Source organism: Ascaphus truei, chromosome 2, assembly GCF_040206685.1.
Source record: "Ascaphus truei isolate aAscTru1 chromosome 2, aAscTru1.hap1, whole genome shotgun sequence".
In the NCBI taxonomy this organism is placed as follows: Eukaryota; Metazoa; Chordata; class Amphibia; order Anura; family Ascaphidae; genus Ascaphus; species Ascaphus truei.
The window spans coordinates 412,981,791-413,002,509 of record NC_134484.1 but is presented as its reverse complement, the minus strand read 5'-3'; the positions used below and the strand labels follow the sequence as shown (position 1 = coordinate 413,002,509).

The window sequence follows — 20,719 nt, the reverse complement described above, 5'->3', positions numbered from 1 at the left end:
CAACTTCTACAGTACATAAACACACCCATATTCAGTGTTTGAGTTTGGTTCATTATTGCAGCCTGAAATTGGTTAACATTACAGTTTTTATTTGAAGCTTGTGGTTTTTGGAGCAGCTCCTTGCAGGACAAGAATTATCTGCAACAGGTCTGTTTCAGAAGAAGAAAGCTCATACTCAAAGGTCCTGGGCTACATTCCATGTACAGTATCTCTGTGGTACTGCAAATCTTCTAGCATGTTAGAAGATAGTGTACTGTAACAGATATACTTTGTGCTTACCATTCACTTATAAGAAGCTGATCTTGGGTTTAAATGCCATTGATAGCAAAGACATTGACATATAAGCCATATTGGCTCAATGCCCAGTTTATTCTAACCAGGAGTAGACTTCAGTCCAGCAACATGTGAACTGTTGATCACTTCATTTTCACAAGAAGAATTCAGAATGCTGAAAGCACTTGGCATATTTCCATCTTAACGAAGCATATGAGTAGCTCCATGGCTGACACTATACACCTCATACATAGGGGCCTCGACCGTGACCCCTTGCAGACGCACTTACCAGAACTAGCCACCCCCTGTGTTTATAGCAGCAGACGCCTCTACAAATACACGGTTATGTGATATAATTTCTTCATATATACACCCTCACTGTGGTTATTGTGATTTATTTCTTGGTCACTTATTTATGTGGTTTAGTCACTGCACTATATTTATATTCTAAATTCTGGGTTAGATAGTAGCGCACAGTATTTTCTCTGCACTTACCAGAACACCTTCCTACTGTCTCTGTATGTTCTTCCTACTTACCAATTAGATTGTAAGCTCTTCAGGGCAGGGACTCCTTTTCCTAAATGTTACTTTTGTGTCTGAAGCATTTCTTCCCATTATGCGTTATTTGTATTACAGCTCAACCCCGTTATAGCACGATCCATTACAACTCAAATCCGCTTTTAATGCGATGTGAGTGTTGCTCCCAATAATATGCAACAGATCTCCTACCATGCCCCTACCATGCTATTTTCTATCCTCTCCTGTTGACCAAGGCTTGTCATGTGCCGGGTGGCAGGGAGTTTGCTGCCTGCGTCCCCCGTTCCCCATAGGCTCCGGTGTCAAATGACCTTGTGGGGTCATGTGACATCACTTCGCCATGGCAACGCGATGTCACGTGACCTCACGGCATCATTGAATGCTGGTTATAAGGGAGAGGAGAGAGCTAAAAAAAAAGGGATTGTGAGGCGCTACTAATAGAGGTTCAGTGATAAAATAAAACCTTAAAAAGTGCTTAATACATTTTGTGAATATAGTGAATTAATTTAAATGAATAAACCAGTGAACTTCGCAGCTCAACCCTTAAGGAGAAGATCCAATTCCTCCTTTTGTTGAATGCAGAAAGAAACTTGTGGGGAGCGCAGATATCACCGTATGTGGAGGAAAAAAATGAGAATATATAGTGTAGTATGTTCTACAGGAAAAACAACTTCAAAAATCACAAGTGGGGACTCACAATTTCTCAATAAAATACCAGCAGTGTGTATGTGGTATGGAAGACTTGCTTGATATGAAGTGCCAGGCTTCAGCAGGACAGACCCTCAATGAAAGAGATGACACTCCAGCGGCCGTAGAACCCCTGAGGGATGCAATGTTCGCCGTTTTTTAACGCGTAACACCATCCGTATATAACGCAATCACATTCTTTGGACCCCAAGCACCGCTCTATAACGGGGTTCAGCTGTATTTGTTATTTATATTATTATGTCACGTGTATTACTGCTGAGAAGCGTTGTGTTTAATGACGCTATATAAATAAAGATATACATACAGTATATACATCTTTAGATTGCCTTCAGAGCCTATTCATGACGTGTGCAGTATGTATGCGGAAATGATTGCTGTAGATTGTGATCTTAGCATATTTATGGTGCATTTAATGCAGGGATGGGGAACGTCCGGCCCGCGGGCCGTGTAAGGCCCGAGAAGTCATTTGGTCCGGCCCGCGGGCAGCAAGCCTGCAAGAATGGTTTTAAAAAATTTTTTTTTTTTAAAACTCCCCCTTTCCTGATTGTCTGCTTGTGCTGTCACTCTGTCAGCACTGCCCCCTCCCTTCTCTCCTCCAGTAATGCCGGGCTCCTTAGGCTCCGCCCCTCTGTCCCTCCCTTTAGGCTCTGCGAGCCTGTCAGTCTCTCAGCTGCACTGGCTACCTATGCTTCTCCAGCAGCCCATCCACGGGCCCCAGGTAACCCACATGCCCCCTTATACTCCCTCCCAGGCACCTTACCCACCCCAAGGGGGGAGAGGCATTATTTTTGTGTGTGTTTGCAGAGGTGGGCTTATTGTGTGTGTGTGTGTGTGTGTGTGTGTGTGTGTGTGTCACTGTGTGTGTCACTGTGTGTGTCACTGTGTGTGTGTCTGTCTCTGTCACTGTGTGTGTGTGTGTGCGTGTGTGTCTGGCACTGTCACTGTGTGTGTCTGGCACTGTCACTGTGTGTGTCTGGCACTGTCACTGTGTGTGTCTGGCACTGTCACTGTGTGTGTCTGGCACTGTCACTGTGTGTGTCTGGCACTGTCACTGTGTGTCTCTGTCTGTCTGTGTGTGTGTCACTGTCACTGTGTGTGTCTCACTGTCTCTGTGTGTTTCACTGTCTCTGTGTGTCTCACTGTCTCTGTGTGTCTCACTGTCTCTGTTTGTCTCACTGTCTCTGTTTGTCTCACTGTCTCTGTTTGTCTCACTGTCTCTGTGTGTCTCACTGTCTGTGAGTCTCACTGTCTCTCTCTCTGTGTGTGTGTGTGTCTCACTGTCACTGTGTGTGTGTGTGTCACTGTCTCTCTCTGTGTGTGTGTGTGTGTGTGTGTGTGTGTGTGTGTGTGTGTGTGTGTGTGTGTGTGTGTGTGTCACTGTCTCTCTGTGTGTGTGTGTGTCTCACTGTCTCTCTGTGTGTGTGTGTGTGTGTCTCACTGTATCTCTGTGTGTGTGTGTGTGTGTGTGTGTGTGTGTGTGTGTGTGTGTGTGTGTGTGTGTGTGTGTGTGTGTGTGTGTGTGTGTCTCACTGTCACTGTCTGTGTGTGTCTCTGTGTGTGTGTGTGTGTCACTGTCTGTGTCACGGTCACTGTGTTTGTGTGTCACTGTCTGTGTGTGGCAGCAGCCGCCTGAGGTGATTAAGGACCTAAGTATCACCAGGGCGGTGCGGGTAAGCAGTTCTCCGGGGGGAGAGAGTATAAGAGGGGGAGGGGGTATAAGAGGCTTGGGGGATAGAAGAACGAGTCTGTGGTGGGAGAGACACCTCACTACCGCCTCTCCTCCTCCCCACACCGGGCAGCAGTTGTGGAGGGTACCTGCTCCGATCCCCCCCTGCTCTGCCCCCCCCCCAGTGCACTTACACGGCCCTACTCCCCAAACCAGGTAGCAGTTGCGGAGGGGGGCACCTGCTCCGATCCCCCCTGCTCAGATTCCCCCCCCCCTTGCGCACTTACACGGTCCTCCTTCTCCCCACACCGAGCAGCAGTTGCAGAGGGCACCTGCTCCGATCCCCCCCGATCAGATTTCCCTCCCCCTGTGTGTGTCTGAGAGAGAGTGTGTGTGTGTGTGTCTGAGAGAGAGTGTGTGTGTGTGTGTGTCTGAGAGTGTGTGTGTGTGTGTGTGTGTCTGAGAGTGTGTGTCTGAGAGTGTGTGTGTGTGTGTGTCTGAGAGTGTGTGTGTGTGTGTGTGTATCTGAGTGTGTGTGTCTGAGAGTGTGTGTGTGTGTGTGTGTCTGAGAGTGTGTGTGTCTGAGAGTGTGTGTGTCTGAGAGTGTGTGTGTCTGAGAGAGTGTGTGTGTCTGAGAGAGTGTGTGTGTCTGAGAGAGTGTGTGTGTCTGAGAGTGTGTGTGTGTCTGAGAGAGTGTGTGTCTGTGAGAGTGAGTGAGAGTGTCTGAGAGAGAGAGTGTCTGAGAGAGAGAGAGTGTCTGAGAGAGTGAGAGTGTCTGAGAGAGTGAGAGTGTCTGAGAGAGTGAGAGTGTCTGAGAGAGTGAGAGTGTCTGAGAGAGTGAGAGTGTCTGAGAGAGTGAGAGTGTCTGAGAGAGTGAGAGTGTCTGAGAGAGTGAGAGTGTCTGAGAGAGTGAGAGTGTCTGAGAGAGTGAGTGTCTGAGAGAGTGAGTGTCTGAGAGAGTGAGTGTCTGAGAGAGTGAGTGTCTGAGAGAGTGAGTGTCTGAGAGAGTGAGTGTCTGAGAGAGTGAGTGTCTGAGAGAGTGAGAAAGTGTGAGTGTGAGAGAGTGAGAGTGTGAGAGTGAGATTGTGTGTCTGAGAGAGTGAGAGTGTGTGTCTGAGAGAGTGAGAGTGTGTGTCTGTGAGAGTGAGAGTGTGTGTCTGTGAGAGTGTGTGTCTGAGAGAGTGAGAGTGTGTGTCTGAGAGAGTGAGAGTGTGTGTCTGAGAGAGTGAGAGTGTGTGTCTGAGAGAGTGAGAGTGTGTGTCTGAGAGAGTGAGAGTGTGTGTCTGAGAGAGAGTGTGTGTCTGAGAGAGAGAGAGTGTGTGTCTGAGAGAGAGTGTGTGATTGAGAGAGAGAGTCTGTGTCTGAGAGAGAGAGAGAGTCTGAGAGTCTTGAGAGTGGGTCTGTCAGTCTGAGAGTGGGTCTGAGAGTGAGAGAGAGTGGGTCTGAGAGTGAGAGAGAGTGGGTCTGAGAGTGAGAGAGAGTGGGTCTGAGAGTCTGTGAGTGGGTCTGAGTCTATGAGTGGGTCTGAGTCTGTGAGTGGGTCTGAGAGTCTGAGTGGGTCTGAGAGTCTGAGTGAGAGTGGGTCTGAGAGAGAATGGGTCTGAGAGTCTGAGCGAGAGTGGGTCTGAGAGTCTGATTTCCCTACCCCCTGCCCGATTTATGTGCGTGTGCGCGTGTGCATGTGCGCACAGACACCAACCCACAGTCAGTCATAGTCACCCACCACCCAAGAGTCAGTCAGTCACCCAAAGAGAAGCAGTTCCAGCCATCACATTAGTGGTGAGTTCATTAAATGTTTGACCAAATATAGCAGGCTAATTTTTAAGTTGATAATATTGGATGGCCCTCGAATGATTTTATAAATATCAAAATGGCCCTTGGCAGAAAAAAGGTTCCCCACCCCTGCTTTAATGTAATCAACTGGGCCACCTACATTGTTACTTTAACACTCTTAGATAATTTTGGAAGGTTAAGAAAGATTATAAAGCATGACAAAACATATCTAATTTTTACTGGTTTGTTCATTTCAAGTTTTTCTGTAAATTTTATTTCAGCGAAAAAGAGTTGAAGATTTGCACTTTTATTTATTCTTTTTTTTTACAATAATTTTACTCCCCGAAAAATGTTTTTCTTGCCACTGGTGTAAACATAATAGAAAATATGATATTAAAAATCACTAAACTCAAAGGCCTATAGTCATCAAACTGCGTTAATATTGCACCCGGTAAAAAACGGTATCGGTGGTTTTACCACAATTTTATGGCTTAAGTCATCAACAATGCCATACATTTTTACCAGGTGCCATATGTTAAAGTGACTCCCGATACAATGGGGGAGGATAATCTCTACTATAGGGTTATGCAATATAAATTATTCCAAACCCTATGGTTATCTAGCCTATATGTATAATGGCCATTATATACAAAGACAAGATAGGCCTAACGCCTAGTTAGGTGTTAACAATTTGCATTCATTTTTTTGCGTTAGCCAGGTACCAGGAATTATCGGACCTGATAAATGATACAGTATGCGGTATTTACTCATTCTGGTCCCAATATTTTTACAGGTCGTGGTAAATAATGTGTTATTTTTAGTTCATGGCTTGCACTTTATAATGAACACACTTTTATGGTAATAATAGCACAAATTTGCTAGATTGCATTTTGCTGACTGGCTATAGTTCTATGTGACCGAATAACAAAGCAGGAGTTATGGAAAGCAAAGGCGATAGCTGCTAAACTTTCTTGTTTTTAACTACAATGTCTATGAGCCTCCTGTATGCCTCGCACCCATGGAAAAGCGTGCATGTGATCACTTTAAATGATGTTTACACAAGCAATCAGGCTTGTGAAAGTGAATAAAACTTCCAATATGTTGAAGGGTTTTTCTTTTTAAAACAACATCTATTTGGTAATTTATTATTTTATTGTTAGAAGATACAGCATACATTAGTTTTTTTGGCTTGTTTTTGAAATGGTCATATCTTTCAAAAACATTTAAAGGAGCAATCCAAGCAATATAATAGCTGTGTGGGTTTAAAAAAAAAAACAAAAAAACAGTTCTGTAGTATTGGGTAAATATTACTGCATTGAAAAAAAATGTATTACTCAACTCAATGCTATTTTTAATGTGTTTTAATATACTGAGCCGCATTTGAATTCTAGAGCAGGCTTTAACCCACCTACCAAGCAGTGCAAGATCTTTGCAATACTTTCCTGTTTGTGATAGTTTGTTGCTAGTGTTCCCAGCAGTTTGAACTGAAAACCTGTAACAATAGACAATGTTACTTTAGTGATATCAGGGTACTTGTAGCTGCTGAGTTACATTGACTGAAGGATTGATTGACACGGAAAGGCAGCCATTACGTAAACCCAGGGAAGCAGTATCTTTGCCAATTGATCACGGGAGAACACATTTTTAAATAAAGGTAATCAAAGGCTGCATATAGTATAACAAAAAACATATAAAAAAACACACGCGTGCTTGTGTGTGTGTTTTATAAGTTTTTTGTTACAATATATATATATATATATATATATATATATATATATATATTTATATATATATAGCAACTGTAAATATTACTGTATATTCATTTGCATGTCTTAGACAGGTTTGCAACCCTGTCTTTCCCCATTATCGCCCAGCATACAGCACTTCCACTGCAGCAAGGGATTCTGGGAAATGACATGCAAATGAGCACTCAGTGCCAGTGCCACCTTTCCATTTGCATGTCATTTCCCAGAATCCCTTGCTGCAGTGGAAGTGCTGTATGCTGGGCGATAATGGGGAAAGACAGGGTTGCAGACCTGTCTAAGACATGCAAATAAACATACAGTAATATTTACAGTTGCTTTTTGCTTTACTGTGGAGGGATTTTGTCACTTTTTTTACCCACCATAATCTTAATAATTGTGATATATATATATATATATATATATATATATAATTTTTCTTTTTTTTAGTGCCACTTGGATTGCCTCTTTAAAAATAGTGTGCATTATGCTGAACATCGTTACTTGTTTGACTGTAATGTAACACATTTTGACTCAAGTCATTTTTGCAATTCAGAATAATTTTTTTCAAATGAGCTCTTTTTATTGGCACAGTATAAGTGATAAAAATATTGTGTCAGACAGGATTGTCATTTTAAACAGCAGGTATATGTATATTTGTCGGTTCTCAAAACACTAAACAGCATTTGAACGACATAATTAATTGGACAAAATTATATATTTGTTTTCCAGAATTTGCTAGAGCTCCACATGATTTACTGTATTTCTAGAGACACATTTTCTGGCTATCTACCTAATCTGCATTCTCTTCTACTTTACAATTGGGACAACCTTTCCAAAGTTCGGTTTAAAATCATAATATTTGCAAATTAAAGTCAAAGGGCTTCACAAATACACAATTTATTTGGTACTTCTGGGGCTTATAGGGGTCCACGTTAAAATGGATAAGTGAAAAGTGACACTGTGTGCTCATTTGCATGTCATTACCCAGAATCCCTGGCTGCAGTGGAAGCTAGTATGCTAAGAGATAATGCTTAAAGCAAGATTGCAGACCTGTCTGAGACATGAATGTGACGTGATATATATATTATTTTTTTTACTTCTGCAGATCCAGAAAGAAGAGAGCGTTATTCTTTTTCTGGTCGTGTGGACTATAACAGAGATCACTCGATATTCCTTCTACACATTCAATCTACTCCACCACTTGCCATACTTCATTAAATGGGCCAGGTGGAGAGATGTTGCAGTTTTATTTCTCAGTGGTTTGTGCATGATTGGATTCCGCATGTTTAACTAACGCTCAGGAAGACAGATTGTGCAGCTTGGCTAAATGTTAGTCGAGTTTTCTTATTCATTTTACAGATACTTTAAATCAAGGATTTTAACAAATTAGATTGCAAGTTTTACTGTAGCTAACAGAATGTCCACCTAATTCTCCGCAGAGTAGATACATTAAAATATACTTCATACCTCACAAAATCACAATCTGTTTTAACCTTCATTTTATTGGCTAGCTTACTCTGAAAAAAAGGTGAGGCTGACACAGAGGTGTGTTCACAGAATAGAAATAGTTTATTATGAGCACAGCAGTACGAGTAAAAGAGCTAGTTCCGTCCTGTGTGTGCAGACAGAAAACAATCAAGACTACTCTTGCCAAAGGAAATCGTGATTCAGCCTGCAATACTTAGGCTACGGCCCCAGTGTCAGCTGCTGCACGTGCGCCTGGCGGCGTGTGCATGGGTAAAAGCGTGATTTGCGGTCTATGCTTTAACTGCAGGGCAAAAGACAAGATCGCGATGGGGGGGCGTAGCCATGACGTCACGCGGCTGGTTCGCCCTTATTGGCTGAACCCCGCCATGACGTGGCCAGCGCTCTGTTGCCACTAGCAAAGACAAAATTCTTGTCTTTGCAAAAATGTGGTCACGCATCGCGCATTGTGCCAAGGCGCGCCGGCAGCTACTGGAGCTGGCCCCATAGAGGGCCGTAAAAGGAAACTTATCAAAATGTGGCGCTCTAAAGTATCAGATTATACACAGTGATATTGGTGCAATAAATGTGCAAAAAATACAAAAATATACAGTGATACTTATACAAATGTTAGGGAGATGCAGCTGTAACCCGGTGGAGATTGCTCGTTCAATCCTCGTGAAGTGAAGTATGATGAAGTGTCCGGGAAGCGCAATATGTGAAAAGAAATACAAATCGTAATAGTGCAATATTGTTATGGTTATGATCTGAATAAGATGTCTTGGCTCAATATTAGATACTCACAAACGTGAGAAAATTAAAGGCACATAAAGGTATCTTTTGGGATGCAATTAGTTGTCACTTCAGTGGACAGGAGATGCAGAACTCAATGTTCACCCAAATATGTGGACTCCAAACGACCTTAATAAAAGATACAACTGGACATAGTGCAGACCGTCTGTATAGTTTATATTGGTAGGTAAAAAAAGGGGGATTACACTCACATGGTATCAGTTAAAAACAAGCATTTAGATCTCTCTGGATCTCGCTGGCCGAATGGATGATGTCTCCTCTCCCCCCTCTCTCGTGGCGTGCGTTCCAGCGGTGCGTTCCACTCAACCGGAAATGATGTCATCCGCTGCGCCCATAGAGGGCCGTACCTTCTGTGCTCCACGCACGCCGTCTCTGTTGCAGCCGCGAACTCTGGGTACTCAGCCATATATAAAACAGTATTTGCAGACAGATCAGTTACACTACATCACTCATTCCACATTCTCACCCTCTAGCAAGCTCCACTGACTCCTTTTCCTCATCTTCTGTAACTTTTGTAACGGTTCTCTTTGTTTAACAAACATAATGTTTTTGGGCCAAATACAGTATGAATGTGTGTGTGGGATGTATGGGATGAGTATCTTTTCTGCATTAGGAGTTTGTCAGTCTCTAGCAAGGTGGTGTAAGGATTCTGCCCGATCTGTGTCGGGTTTTGCAGCCAGTTTATGTTTTCCAGGCTGCCTGCCCTTTCTGTTCAATTTGGCCATTTTGGTTACTGGCAACTATGAGGCTGCACTTCCTGGTGGGAGTCTCTGAGCAAAGTTCTGTGTTTTTGCAGCTCCTGTCGGTCTTTGCTGTCGCCTGTTCCTGTTAACTGTTAGGATTCCCTGTTGCTGACCCCGGACCGTGACCCCGACCACGCTGCTTTCTGCCTGCCCTAACCTTTTGCCTGTTGCCTGGACTTTGCACCATTGCCACCTGCCGCGACCTTTTGCCTGTACCCTGGACTCCGCACCACTGCCGCCAGCCATGACCCCTGCTTCCATACCGACTACGGATACTCTTACAGGACTCTGTCCCTGGGCTGTGGTCGGTTTATTTGCATCCCTACCTCAGCCCTGCGGGTCCGCTTCCTGATTTGAGACAAGCACCATCACAGGTGGTTAGCAAAGATAATGAACACACACAGGGGATCCAAACAGGTGAAAAAAAGCGGAGCACCGCAGGCAAAAATGGGGGCTACGATACAAAGGCTCGATTTAAAAACAACTTTAATTAAGTGGGTGACAGCATGGAAAAAGCAGGGTGAGTCACTAACGCGTTTCGTGCATTCGGTGCTTTGTCAAAAAGTGTGTTTCTCTATAGGAGCAGGTAATCAATATAACTTTTCTCCGCCACCGGAAGTGACGCAACGCACGTGGCGCGGTGTCTGTGGTTAGACCGGAAATGGATTCGCCGGTCGACAATCCATCCGCTGACCACAGTGACTCCCTGTGGATGGAGGATCAAGTTAACATGTTAATCACAGCATGTAAAAAAAGATAACGGTGTTATCTAACAATACAAAGTCATTACCAAAAAAGTCTAAAAACAACAAGTGAACCTGCAATGGAATCATCATACTTTAAGCATAAACAGATCTATATAAGAAGACTCTTGATAGTGAATAATTAAACCCCAAGAACTATAACTAAAAAGTTATAGTTATCAAAGTTATCAAAGATAATGAACAGTTGAATTTGTTCTTTCATCCCATCTCTTGTACCCTTGGAACGTAAACCCACCCCTTGCTGGTTCACACTGGCCAAGTCTCAAGCACTCAAACAAACCCCGTCTTTCTTCTTACCCAGAATCCTTTTAGGGAAAAGTCCAGTGGTTTCAGACCCTACACTACTCTATTTTACCTGAAATAATTTAACTGAAACACCCATGTTCCCTTGCTGCTTTGTAGCTTCTGCCTCTAGACTGTAATTAAAAGGAAATCCATGTATTTTCTAAAGACAAAAAATTGTGGCCCATATTTACTACGTGGTGCTATGCCTTAAATCACTTTACGCCCTATTTCCTTGAATGAGTGACTTCTTGAGCAGATTTAAAGTTCAGATTCTTGTGCTTTCTTGGGTAGCTATAGGGAAAAATGTAAAGGGTGCAAAAGCAAAAAAAAAAAAAAAGTGTTTTTATTAACTGCACATTTTTTGCTTACAGTTGCACCAAATGTAAGAAACTTAAACAGTAAAAAATAAATAAAATAACAAGACCCGGGTAGGCAATTAGGCAGTTAACAAAACAGTAGGAGTTTGAAAACTACATTTTTAGTTTTGTGATTTTCTCATTAAACCAGAATTTTGCATAACTGTTTGCAGATCTGCCAATGGAAAAAAAAAGTGTATTTGTTCATGGTATCAAACATATTGCCCTATGTCCTTAGTATTTAGTCAGATGTAGAATGCAACATACTGTAGACCAGGCCTGCCCAACTCGTAAAGCGAGAAGGGCCGAACTGCTCCAAGGAAAAACATTTTGGGCTGCACGGGTTAAATCATCATCATCATCTCTCCTCCAGCACCTCTCATCCTCATCATCATCATCATCCTCATATCTCCCCCAGAACCCCTCACTATCAATCTTTACGATACTCCCCATCTATCTCTCATACCCCCATCTCTCCCCCTCACCCACACAATACACCCCTCCACATCAAACACACAATACCCCCCTCCACATCAAACACACAATAACCCCCTACACATCAAACATACAATACCCCCCTCCACATCCCCCCAGCCCATTCCATGTCAGCATCCCCCCCACAAGTCAGCATCCCCCCAATGTCTCTCTTCCCTCAATATGACACTCTCTCCCCCTCCCCTTAATGACACTCTCTTCCCCTCCCCTCAATATGACACTCTCCCCCTCCCCTCAATATGACACTCTCCCCCTCCCCTCAATGTGATACTCTCTCCCTCCCCTCAATGTGACACTCTTTCCCCCTCCCCTCAATATGTCACTCTCTCCCCCCCTGCAACTCACATCACACCCTCCCCCTGCAACTCACATCACTCTCACCCTCCCCCTGCACCTCACATCAGTATCTCCCCCCCCTGCACCTCACATCACTCTCTTCCCCCTGCACCTCAGATCACTCTCTCCCCCCTGCACCTCATCACTCTCTCCCCCCTGCACCTCACATCACTCTCTCCCCCCTGCACCTCACATCACTCTCTCCCCCCTGCACATCACATCACTCCCCCCCACTGCCCCTCACATGTCAGCAGCCCAGCCCCCCCTCACATGTCAGCAGCCCCCCCCTCACATGTCAGCAGCCCACCCTCCCTCACATGTCAGCAGCCCACCCCCCCTCACATGTCAGCAGCCCAGCCCCCCCTCACATGTCAGCAGCCCCCCCTCACATGTCAGCAGCCCACCCTCCCTCACATGTCAGCAGCCCACCCCCCCTCACATGTCAGCAGCCCACCCCCCCCTCACATGTCAGCAGCCCACCCCCCTCACATGTCAGCAGCCCACCCCCCATCACATGTCAGCAGCCCACCCCCCCACCAGCCCGTTTTTCACACCCAACCCCCCCACCAGCCCGTTTTTCACACCCACCTACCCCCCACCAGCCAGTTTTTCACACCCACCCACCCCCCACCAGCCCGTTTTTACACACACACACCACCTCTCTCTTAGATCAGCTCAGCACATCCTCTGCCCGGTACTAAGCCCCGCCCCCTGCATGCTCTGACCTCCCCGGCAGCCTGCTATTGAAAAAAAAAAAAAACACCCGACTGCTGCTGCCCCCGCGCACCGCAAAACCTGGGGGCTTGGAGGGGGCTGAGAGGGACGGGGCTGGGAGGGAGAGGGAGTGGGCTGGGAGGGAGAGGGAGGGAGAAGGGATGAATTGCCACCATTTTTTTTAAACTTTTTTTTTTTTTAAATTTATTTAATTAACTGGCGCCCGGCCAGAGTCATCGCGGGCCGCACAGAGAGGCCAGACGGGTTGCATGTTGTGCAGCCCTGCTGTAGACCATACAAGCCTTAAACCTTTGAGTGCCAGACAGTTTATAGCACCCTGTGCTGCGGACCTTCTGGCTTATGGGTCATGTGATAACCTTGTATGTAAGAAAATCTTACTCTGTATTTATAACATTAGAGCAGGCATAAACGTGACGTTTCAGGACCAGTTGTTCTTTCTTCAGAATACACAGGTGTACACTGAAGAAAGGACAACTGGTCCTGAAACGTCACGCTTATGCCTGCTCTAATGTTATAAATACAGAGTAAGTTTTTCTTACATACAAGGCTCCTGTGTGGTTCCTCCATTGCAAAGATCTTCACATTATTCTGAATCCAGCTTTGAGACGCCGGGGTCGAAGGAGGGGTGAGCACCAGTGAGGGAAACATTTATTTAGTTGATATAAACACCCGTGTGCCACTATCCCTATACTTCAAGTTAAAATCATTCCAAACATTTTGTAAAGCATCTAGCCAAGTTATCATTTCCAATGGCATGATTGTTCATGATATTTATATAAAAGATACAGAAATAGCGAGATAGGGGATTTGATTTGTTCCCCATGCAGAATAAAAAATCTTCTCTGGCTCATCAAAAAGTCTAGACCACCTGAGAGTTTCAAGAACCCGGTGATATCCTTTGCCTGTAATATCTGGGACTCCCTCAATTCCAAGTTTCAACTAACCGGTACCCCTTCCCTCATGCAACCCCTATTCTCGGACCCTTCCCTTCCTTTTTACACAGAAAACTCGCTCTCCCATACCTGGGTTCTAAAAGGACTCACGAGAGTCAAAGATATTCTCGTTCAAGGGAAAGTCCCCGCATTCTCTTCTCTACAAACGAATCATGATATCCCCTCTTCCGATTTTTTCACATTTCTCCACGTTAGGCATTATATCCAATCAGTCTACAAATCAAGTCAACCCCATGCTTTAACTCTGTTTGAGGACTGGTGTCTACACCAGCCCCACACAAAGGGCATTATCTCCAGAATATATCACAGTTTATCCTCTATCAAGAGCAATCAAACTCCTGATAACTATATGGTATCCTGGGAAAAAGATCTTAACGTCTCTATAGATCTCGATACCTGGAAAGACATCTGGGAAGCTGCCTCCAAAAATTCATTGTGCGTTGTAATAAAAGAATATTTACAAGTTAATATTCAGATGGTACTGTATACCCTGTATGACTCCTGCCAGACAGCACTCTTTCCTCCCAGGGGTCTCCCCTCTGTGCTGGCGTGGTTGTGGTGAAGTGGGGAATATTCTGCATATATTCTGGTCATGTCCCAAAATCCAACAAATATGGACGGAAGTGTTCACCTTAATACACAAGATCCTAGAAATCACTGTCCCACATGACCCAGTATATATATTGCTAGGCAAGACAATAGCCAATATTCCCTGAAAAAAAGCTAGAGTACTAGCCCAAATGTTAAATGCTACACGGTGTAAAATTGCCAAAAATTGGAAACAACCTTCCCCTCCCATCCTTAAACAAAATAAATAACAAAATTTGGCATATAGTTTATATGGGAAAACTCTCAGTCTGTCTGAACGGCTCTACCTCGAAATTTTCTGAGATTTGGGCCCCCTGGTTTCGCCATGCAGGTATATCCCCATATATAGATTAGAATATTTGGAACAGAGTGATACATGTGGTAATTAAATTGTTGTGTGCAATGCTATATTTTTACAAATGCTATCCCTTACCCCCTTCCCGACCCCCCCTTTATCTGTTATATGTTTTGTTAATTTTTATTTCGTATGTAAAAAAAATGCTCAATAAAAATTTAAATAATAAAAAAAAAAAGATACAGAAATATTTCTTTTAAAATGTTAATGCTTTTGTAGAATGTTGTTAGTGGGAGCTAGAAAGCTCAGATTAAAAGGAATAATATTTTTGGTAGAATTTCTATTTTTGGTAGGTACTGTGGTATACGTTGCCACGGGTGCACGTTCTATGAAATCCAGGGAGGAGCAGTACAGTGTCTAGCATAAATCACTAAAGTGTAGACACTCACAGGATCTTGTAATGTATCAAAATATCAATTTATTACAAAAAAGGATCATTTTTGGTAATGTATACAGTATTGTTATACATTATAGGGGCTGTGAGTGTCTACATATTTGTGATTTATTCCAGATAAAAAGGAAGGCAAATGATTGCGAGGTGCTTTGATTTCTATACTCATTATTATTATTATTATTATTATTATTAGAGATGGATTTTGGATTTTGCTAGTCTACTCCCTGATTTTCTACTATTACGGCTACGGAGGACTACTAAGGGAAGGTCCAGTGAGGGTTGAGCTGCACACTACCTGTGTTTGTATTGATAGTTTCATTTTTCTTTATCCTTTATTTTATTTTTCTCCTTGTGTATCATCACGTCATTTCATTTATTATACACTGATATGTGGCTGTAATTATTAACTATTTTCACATCCTGTCAGGAGTGCCGAGTGAATATTTGTTTTTAGCCCAGATTACAGCATGATTTTTTTTTAATCAAATTCACATTTTACCCATAATCCAAAATCAGAACCAAAACCAAGGGACTTCAGGCAAAACCCGAACCAAAACACAGTGTCACGTTTGCATTTCTAATCATAACGACTCTGCTTGTACCTTGGTAATGAAAGTAAAGCAAAAACACATTGACCTATGTGATGTCGGTGTACTCTCCAGACTTTTGCAGGTAGCAGAGAGGCTGGAGAGGCCTGGAGGTAAACTCAATGCAAACTTAATTTTTCAGGATAGCAGTCCTAGACATGGGGCTTATTCACTAAACTTCGATAAGTGGCTTATAGCACTATAAATGCATTTATAGTGCATTGAAACAGCTTTTTATAGTACTATAACACTCTGGCAAAAAAAAAGCAGTACGTTAAGCCAAAATATGCCTGAAATCGGATTTTTTGCCAGAAACTGGTATACACGAAACTGTGATAAGCATATCGTACTGTAAAAACTTGCAATATTTTGGCACCAGCTAAAGTCTGGCACTAAAGATATTGCAAGCTGGATAAAAGCAGTTTCTTTTAGTTTTACTGCACAGGATTAATACTGAAGGCCGGTGGAGACCCGCAGGAACCCCCAGAGATCTGGTGGTTCCAGCATCTCAAGGGTGCCCCGCCGGCCTCTGGTATTACCTTAGTGGCTAACCGCTAAAGTAATGAAAGGGTTAAATAGCATGCACTACATAGTTGTAGGTACAGGGGGTGGGTGAAGCTTGTAGTTGCCCCAATGTGGGTGTATAGGCTTTGCACGATGCTGGCAGTAGAAGTTAACCTCTTCTTTACCCTGAAGGGGTTAAACCCTCACGCTAACCTCCAGCATGGCCTAAACATACACCCTGGGGAAACTATCACTTTCACCCACCCCCTTTACCAACAACAGGAATGGGTAAAATGCTATTAACCAAAGATAACTAAAAGTGCTTTTCCCCATTCCAATACTTAAATTCCACAACCCCAATGCATACAGTACAGTAATGGGCAAAATAACTATTCTCCAGATATGGAGAATTGTGTGTTTGCCAATTAAAAATAAAAACAGCCAGCATAAAGTAAATAATAGTTCTACTTACCCCTGCCAGGATGAAGGACATCCTCATCTTCCTCCCCATCCTTTTCCTCCATTGGCAGGATCATTACAATATAACACAAACTAATGGCCACAAACCCCTTAATCACCTTAGTGGTTAGTAACCGCTATAGTAATTAAAGGGTTACCCTCCCTCCCCCGCCTAACCACCCTTTCCGTGAAAACTACTCCCGCCTCCATTGATTGGCACAGTGTTAAACCATGGCTATAATATAGCTATGGTTTGCCACTATGGCAATAAATGGGCAAGCTAAAAAAAAAGTAACAAAATAAAACTCATTGCGTTAAAAAAAAATAGAAATGCCAATAAGCCAATTGATTGGCACTGTGGTATACCATGACCGTGGTTTGCCACTATGGCAGTCTATGGGCAACCTAAAAAAAAAAAAAAACACCAAAAATACAATAGATTGTGTTGAACAATGTAAATAAGACAAGCATTTGCAAAAAAATACATTGCTTGTGCATATCTATACCCTTAAAGGGGCATATATAAAACATTGGCAGTTATTGGGCAACCTAAAAAAAAATACAATAAAAATACCAAAAATTGATTTTGGAAAAATCTGGTTGGTTGTAGTACCATGTCACAGCTTCCATTTTTTTTTCAAAGGATGTGACATTTTAAAGAGAGGGATTGGGGGTGTACTATTTGCCACTCAAATGTGACATCAGAGGCCTTATATAAGGCCTGTCCCATCTCATTTGAGCTTTAAGAAGTAACGGAACAACATCCGCCCCATTGGATTACAATTAAAGAAGGGAAGACAGAAGAAAATAACTTACCAGATGTTGAGGAGCATTGCGTCGTGGATCAAGATGTTCCTACTGGAGTCGGACACCAAAGGTAAGAAAAACATTTATTGTATGTTATTTTTGAATTCACTGTATTTTTGTTGTATTGGGGTTTTTTTTAGGTTGCCCATTAGTACTGACATTGTGTTTATTTATGCCTTTTTTGGGGCTACAGATAAGCTCGGTGACAAGCAATGCATTTTTTAGCAAATGTTTACTTTTATTTAATTGTTATGTTTTGTATTTTGGGTTCTTGTTTTAATTTAATTGATTTGAATTTTTGTTGATTTTTTTTAGGTTGCCCATTGACTGACTGCCATAGTGGCAAACCATTCCCATATTATACGGGTATGGTGTACCACTGTGCCAATCAACTGGTTTATTGGCATTTTATTGCAATGTTATTTATTTTATTCAGTGCTGGGTTTTTTTCTTTGTAGTTTGCCCATTCATTGACATAGTGGCAAACCATGCCCATATTATATGGGAATGATGTGCCACTGTGCCAATCAAGAGTTTTATTGGAAAATTCTTGTTTTATTTAAATGTAATGTGTTTTATTTTGTGCCTGTTTTTTTTTATATTGCCCATTCATTGTCAGTGTGGCGATTCATGCCCATATTGGGGGCAAGGTTTACTACTGTGCCAATCAATGAGTAGTGGCGGGCTGGGGGGGTATTCTCTCCGCCTTTGTGGGAGGGGTTAACCCTTCAATACCATAGCAGTTACCACCGCTGTGGTATTGAAGGGGTTAACTCCTCCCGCAACCTTCCCTGTAGGCCTAACAACCAACCCTGGGCCAAGAACCCCCTTCACTCACCCCCTCTGCCCCAAAGAAACCAGCTACTGTGCCTTAACCCCTTCATTGCCTTAGCGACTAACCTCTAAGTTAATGAAGCTGCTTTAGTGTGATTTTTACTAATAGTGTACGGGAGCAGGGGGTCTCCCGAGCTGAACCACATTAATTTCAGCCTTGGGGACCCCCTGCTTCCTGAGTTATAGGCCCCGGTATGGGGTCCTGGTAACTCCTGCAGTATTTAAATCCCCCGGTCACATGGGCCGTGACATGGAGGATTTAAAAATGGTGGGCATACTGGCACTACATAACGGGATCTGTATCTCAGGAAGCAGGGGGTCCCCGAGGCTGAAATCAATGCGGTTCAGGTTAGGAGACTCCCTGGTCCCGTACACTAGTATTAAAATTAATATTTAAACTGCACGGTCGCCTGCAAGAGCCATACATGGAGACGCAGCGTCTCCGTGCAGCTCTTTCAGGCTGCAGTTTAAACAAACAGTTTCAGTGCGATAACACTTACAAAGGGGGAAAAAAACAAGTAGTACGATCTTGCATTTTTTGACCACACTAAAAAAAATAGTGTTTTTTTCTTAGTGAATACCATTTTGACACATTTAGTTGGTAGTAAAACAATGCAAAGTCGCTCGCCAATGCACTGATTTTATCGTGGTTCAGTGAATAGGCCCCATAGTGTCCATTGCTTTCTGCATGTCCCACTCTGTGCCTTGTTTTCCTCCAGACTTCCCCAATTCCCCCTTAACCCTTAACCAGGAGGCCCAGCAAAGAACTAAACCCAGTCGGTTGCTGGACAGAACCACAGCAGCTAGACAGAACCTTTAATACAACAGTGTGTGAGCAACAATGAAACCTATATTCTGAATTTGCTTTAGCATTGTGAAGCCAAAAATTGTAAACTGGAAGCTTGATACATAGCCTGACCTAGTTAGAAATAATCATGTATATTTGATTAGTTAAACAGACTTCCTCTGTTTTTTGGTTGTGTTTCATATATTTTTAATTGACCTAAGCAAAGCATTCAGATGTGAAAGCAGCCATCAGCTCTCTCCTCGCCTGTCTCATAATGTGTCCTTAATGACCTCTGCCTCTAAGAATCATTTGGTCCCTGTGAAGGTTTCATGTTCAGTCGCTGCCATTTTCCTATCTATCTGACTTGGGCATGGAATGCTGATTGTACACATCTTTTTGATCCTGGGTGACAGTGCTAAGCTCATCTTCTCATCCAAACGAATGATGGCACCTGCAGGATAAAAAATACCTTTTAGAAAATACTGTACATGCTACTGTACATGGCTGTAGTATATTGAGTCCAAATTTATACAATGGGGCTTATTCAAAGAAGTGCAATAGCGTCCTCGCTGCAAGAAAAACTCCAAGTCAAATTCAAGTCAATAGGAGCTTCCGTGTGGTCGTGCTGAAATGGCACTATCACACTTTATTACGCTCCAATGATACTAAAAATGTGGATTGCAATACCTGTTGATATGCATGTGCATCCCTTATATGTATAGTGTCTTAATAACTTTGTAACATGAAGTATGTGATTTTCATTTTTCATTTGCTGCATGCTAAAATGTGGGATCATTTTTCATTTTAATTAACATAGAAACTGTCAAATGTGTATATATACTGTACAGTATGTGTGTCCAGCACATGGATTTGCATTTGAGATGAGTTGTGAAGATTTAAATATTTCCCTACGCAATATAAGGCAAAACCTTTTGACTGCCAAACTAGTATTAAAAGTATCAGAGTAGATGCCTAATAGTTTAATTGTCTTTTATTCCAGGTATAATTTATTTATTGTCTTGTATCCTGTTGGTGTTGCTGGTGAACTCCTGACTATTTATGCTGCTTTACCGTATGTGCGGAGGACTGGAATGTATTCTCTGAGACTTCCCAACAAGTACAATGTTTCTTTCGACTACTACTATTTCCTGATCATTGCAATGTGTTTTTATATACCATGTAAGTAATATTAAAATGTTATCTAGTTTTGTATTGGCGTATGGATGTTTCACCCATATCAATTTGAAATGTATTTCTGAAATGGTCATACTGTAGTTACATTTTGTAGGACTATGTAGGCTTTTTATCAATGATAATCCTTTAGTGGCATGCAGTGCCTTTCTAATGACAAACTCAGTGTCACTGTGTCCAATGTAACACGTGTTACAAATGTATCAATCCAACTCTTAATGCAAACAAATCTGTTAACTAAATAGGTTTCCCCCAGGCCAGATCCGCCATTTCTCCTGCGGTATAAATGGAAAAACAATTATGACATGTATCACAGAAACCGATACTTCCTAATATAATATTTGCTATGTGTGCAATAGCTTATCCTGTTAATACTGTACATCAGATTTTAAAATGTTATAAGTATTGTGCTTAGTGAGGCCTATCCTCAAACAAGACCTCGGTATTTTAATGTTTTTTAAATTAACTTTTGAGTTAAGGTCTTTTATGATAAACGACTAGAAATCAAACCAAGAGGGATAAATCATACGTAATACAGAGATAAATCAAATAATACAATGTATTTAG

General features: G+C 42.6%; 1 protein-coding gene across 7 annotated transcripts in view; it reads left to right on the top strand.

Annotated features, from left to right (window-relative positions):
• HACD1 (3-hydroxyacyl-CoA dehydratase 1) overlaps positions 1–20,719 on the top strand; it is a 91,515-nt gene that overhangs the window by 66,501 nt on the left and 4,295 nt on the right. For all 7 annotated transcript variants that reach the window (XR_012799295.1, XM_075587508.1, XM_075587507.1 and 4 more), the window contains 2 exons: positions 7,808–7,929; positions 19,962–20,140. Coding sequence is in view for 6 of the 7 variants with exons in the window: in XM_075587508.1 (XP_075443623.1) it covers positions 7,808–7,929; positions 19,962–20,140 (301 nt within the window). In the remaining variant the exon portion in view is untranslated. The remainder of the gene's footprint in view (positions 1–7,807; positions 7,930–19,961; positions 20,141–20,719) is intronic.